This window comes from Frankliniella occidentalis, unplaced genomic scaffold, assembly GCF_000697945.3.
Source record: "Frankliniella occidentalis isolate FOCC.00 unplaced genomic scaffold, Focc_3.1 Scaffold34, whole genome shotgun sequence".
In the NCBI taxonomy this organism is placed as follows: Eukaryota; Metazoa; Arthropoda; class Insecta; order Thysanoptera; family Thripidae; genus Frankliniella; species Frankliniella occidentalis.
Window position 1 is genome coordinate 816,745 of NW_026267164.1, and position 4,946 is coordinate 821,690.

The 4,946-nt window shown below is 36.7% G+C and overlaps 1 protein-coding gene across 1 annotated transcript in view; it reads right to left on the bottom strand.

Moving 5' to 3' along the window:
- Window positions 1-222: 222 nt before the first annotated feature.
- Window positions 223-4,946, bottom strand: part of LOC113214904 (uncharacterized) — a gene marked incomplete in the record, with an annotated part of 273,650 nt that continues 268,926 nt past the window's right edge. Inside the window, 4 exon segments of the mRNA XM_052265995.1 lie at window positions 223-3,612; window positions 3,722-4,237; window positions 4,316-4,396; window positions 4,486-4,553. Coding sequence (XP_052121955.1) covers window positions 3,500-3,612; window positions 3,722-4,237; window positions 4,316-4,396; window positions 4,486-4,553 — 778 coding nt within the window.

Consider the following 4,946-nt stretch of genomic DNA (forward strand, 5'->3'; position numbering starts at 1 on the left):
AGCGCTGTTTACTTCTGGTTGATATTCTAGCATTGGCGGAAGTAATGAATTCGTCTGTAGACAGTTCATTTTAAGCTGACTCGGGCACTGTCGGCTGGACCTACGATCGTGTAGCTTCAAACAGGGACGTGTTATACCTTTGGTATGTTTTGCCACACTTAAATTGCATAGAAAAGTGGCTCCAAATGCTGCATGTGTTAGAAGGGCTATCAGTCATACTGCTACAATTTGTTTAAACTTTTATTATGAACCATAAATCTCTCCAGTAATTGCCATAGTTTACATTGATAGAGGAGAATTAATCTTTTTACTGCACCCAAGAAGGGCAATGTTATACAATAATATTATTTTACCATGTCTAGTTCAGTCAAAGGATTTCTTCTGCGAATGTGCAACATATGTTGTTCTCTCTTCAAATCTAGTTGGGCAATTATGAGCCAGTTTTGCTGCATTACATACTATTAACAATTAATCAATCATCCCTAACTGACCAATTTTGAGTGTTCTTTTACATATCTGTTTGTATTACTTGTTTTGATCAATAAAGAGAATTGTTCATAGATATCATCAATAACGTCAAATTTAAATGAGCCTTGTTATGTGTGGCAAGTAATTATTATTTTCTGTCATGACTGGTACTTATGAACTCTTCCAGTCTGCTATTAAGGTCCTTCAATAGTTAAATTTTGACATTGTACAGAGATCAAATTTCAAATTCATCAAAACTGAATGCAAGTGTTTTGACAGGTGCCCACCAAAAGTTAAGAACACTCTGAAGTTTGACTCCTACCTTTCATCGATTTGATCATTATAAAATCACAGCAAATTAAAGACTATGTAACATAAGGACACAGGAAAAATTATTTTCTACTCTGAATAAAAGCTTACAACATATGTACTTGTTATATTACAGGTCAATTACTTTCTTTAAAATGCAGACATTTCTTAAATGACACCACACACTCGGTCTCATTTACCGGTACTATTTTCGTACCAAGTCAGCAGGATGCTATTTTAAAAAAACAATAATACCAAACAGACATACGTTTGGTTTCAAGAAATTGGGAAAATGTCTCTTGTACATGTCTCCACCTATTTTATACAATGCCATTTCCAAACATGAATTTTGCTGACAATAGCACTTAAAGTAGACAGCAGGTGTTTGTTCTCCATACAAATTGCGTTGTATATTGAATATATCATGATGGGTCTGTGATGACCATACCGTGAAAGCACATGATAAATGCACAGGAAGTATGTTCATTCGGCCGACTTAATTTATAAATAACCAATGTGTATTATTATTGTTTTACACAATCCACAAAGATGAGCAAAAAAAAATTAAGTATCAATTTTAATTTACTAATTTTCTCTTGTAGTTACATACCATATTTCGAGATCACAGTCAAGCATTACAGGGAAACATAGAGCACTTGGTACTTACAGCGTTCTGGCATTAGTTTACACTTACTTGGCCAGGTATACACATTTTGATACTTTAAGAGCATCATACATTCAATCAGCTGAGCTTTGCTGACACAAAACACACAATACATGTGTAACAATTTGCCATATGTTTCAGGCCCTTTGAGGGATAATTAAAATGGTAGAATACAAACATGGGATATGAGTTCATTCCAAAATGGAAAGATCAATACAATAATGGCTGAAAGCCAGTGATAGTTTAAGAATTCCAAATTCAAAATTTTGATTCTAAGTATTCAAAATGGAAAGCTAATTTGAGGTGATAAGCAATACAAGTTACTTTAATATCTACAACGCACATATGCATTATCACATATAAATAGGTTCTCCAATTTAAGGTAAATTGGACACACTTTGTGCCTTAATAACTAGATGTATAGTAAAATCATGACACCCAGCTATTTTTGGTGGATTTGAGAGTTCAAATCTGAAATATTTCTTACTAGAAATATACACTCCTCATTCTTATGTCAAATGCAATAACTGGAGATTTTAATGACAGTCGATCCACAGTGCCCATTCTGTACGAGTAGAAAAGTCTGATGCAAATTTAATAAATAGTGCAGTGAGCCAGGCAAACATGCTTATCCCACAATGAAAAGAAATTCCGGGTTCAATCATTAGTTATTGACTCAACTGCTGTAATGAAAAGAAACTTTGATCTTTAACATGAATTGTGGCAAAATATATACAGGCAGTATGACTAAGGTGTTAAGTATGATATCACACAACTGAGACACAGACTGGGACATGACTCAAAAATAAAGGGAATATAATCATAAATTTAGAAATGATTGTTATTCCCAACTCAATGTTAACACAAGCAATGCATCACAATGTGATAATAATCCTAAACCAATAATGAGAAAACAACAACAACAAAATTTTCAGAACAATTAGATAGCACCAGCAAACACATCTCCTACACGAATCAATAAATGCACAAAGTTTTATTTTTGCACACTTGAAGACCCCAAACTTTCAATTCAAAAATGGTATTCCAGCCTCTGGGGAAAAATATAATTTTATATTCTTAAGTTATATGTACACAATGGTTCGCACTAATTATAATGTAAAAAATACACAATGTTGTGGTCTTCTTTAAAGCTGACTGCATGTTAGGCAATGACTGCAATAAATTTTATCTAGAGGAAAATAAAAAGTCCCCCCCCCCCCAAAATCCAAGTTTCAATAGTTTTCTACATATTTACACTGAAGACAATACTGATTAAGCTGTATATTGTTCCCTTTCCGATCTGGATCAATAAAAAATGCATATATGACATAATTGTACATGAAATGCAAGTAACTCGCAAGGAAATTGCAGAGGAGCCTTATGTTTCCAGGAATATTTTTTTGTACTGCCCCTACAAGCAATAACTAAAATAAAATGGAATGCTTTGCAGTTAGAGATGGTTGAAGTTAAATATAGATTCAATCATTTCCAACATCAGGAACTTTAAGCCTTACGAAACAAATTTGAAATACATGCCAATAATCAAATTACGGTGGACATACACTTTTTGTATCAGCTACATAGCAAAGTACAGTATCAGCCAATTTTACAGAAAGAAAAGAGATATCAGCTACTAATAATTTTACAAGGAATATTATTCCAGTCTAAAAATGTACATTAAAAAAGTATTCTTTTACAATGATAATTTTTGGCTTAAATGTGATATTTAATACTTTGCTCAAAATAATCAAAACTAGTATTAACTTTTCTAACAGTACACTTGCTGAGCAAATATGTGCAAACATGGTTACTCACGCAAACAACAATCACGTTGGTAACAGTAACAACAATCAATGCAAATTTTCTAGATAACTTTGCAACACCCCCATTCCCAACCAGCTCCTTAATATTTAGGACAGTAAATGGTGCTTACGTGGTTACACAGTAAATCACCAGAATAGATACACAAAACACCACTTTGAGCTCACTTCTCACTTTTTTTTAATAGTAAAGAGGCTCACAAGACGGAGTGCTGGTGGTGGGGGTTGGTCTCCTTCATCATCTCAGTGCACTGAGGGATGCAACAACGATGAAAGCAGATGTTATGAGAATACCTGATAATTGTGCAGTGGTAGCACCATCCGTCCCATCAATCCCATAATCACACTGACCTGTAACAAGAAGAAACATAATAACATTAGAACTACTTTAATGCACTTTTATATTTAGAGTGTGCAAATTTTAAAAAATTGTGGCTATAGCCTCATTTATTTAACTTACCCTCTACAGTAAGATTAAAAGCTAATGCCCCATTGTGGCCTGGAACTATATCTCTGAGGCAAGATTCTGCGACAGTTGATAACCTTAAGATAGAAGACCGACGAGCAGCTGCTGTTGGCCCATGTTTACCATCCAGCCTGTTATATCCGTGGGCTACAGGCATGAGTTCTCGTGTGTAGATAAAGCAGAAGCGCTTAGCACCAACGGCCTTGCTGGTAGATGCTATCAAATAGCTAGTTCCATTTTCTTCCCATGTACCATGACATGAGTAAGATGTGGCCATATTGGTACATTTGGAATGAAATTCCATTACATTATTGTTGTTTTGACATCCAACAACTAATGAGTGAAAGTTATTTTCTGAACAGTCTGCGAAATTGTCAACATGAGTACCATCTGGGTCGCTTGCTGCACTGCCTGATTCTACGGCTTTCCTTTTTTGGCGAGGTTGTGAAAGTTGGTCAGTTACTGAATACCGGCCAACATGTGGGCACTTGCGGGGGCGCAGCGTGTAGGCTGTAAAAGGCATGGAAGTTATGAAAGTCACAGTTCAGTAGGTTTTCACTGTTAATATGAAAATGAACATGATCTTACTTGTAAGGGTGACATATGGAAGTGATTTGGGGTCAAAGAAATCAGCACTACAAGCCTCTTCTGGCACAGTTGTGTATTTATCTGTAATTTAAAATAAAATAGAGAAAAGATAGAAAGAAATAACAACAGCAATGAAAAATAAAATAAAATTGAATTGTTTTTCTACTTACGAGATTGTTGCACTTCTATCACACGACTGTCCCTCTCGTAAAATATCATGCAGATAAATCCACTTTCACTGAAATAAAAACATACAAATAAATGCCACACAATTTTAGGGCAGCTCTTAAGCAAGCCAACACACGATCAAAAACAAAAAGGATTCAATCTTAAATTACAGGTGCCCTCACAATGAACGATACCCGCGGTAACGGACTTGACTTGCCCTTTGGACTCCGAATTGCCCCCCACTCTGTTGTTGATGGCGCCCACAATGCGCTGGGTAGGCTATCCCGCCAGGCAGCTGCGCGGCGCGGGCGGCCCGGCCTGTGAGCCGCGGTGGGCACGGGTACGGGCACGGGCACGGGCAAGAGCAAGAGCACGGGCAAGAGCACGGGCACGAGCACGAGCACGGGCAAGAGCACGGGCACGAGCACGAGCACGAGCACGAGCACGAGCAAGAGCACGAGCA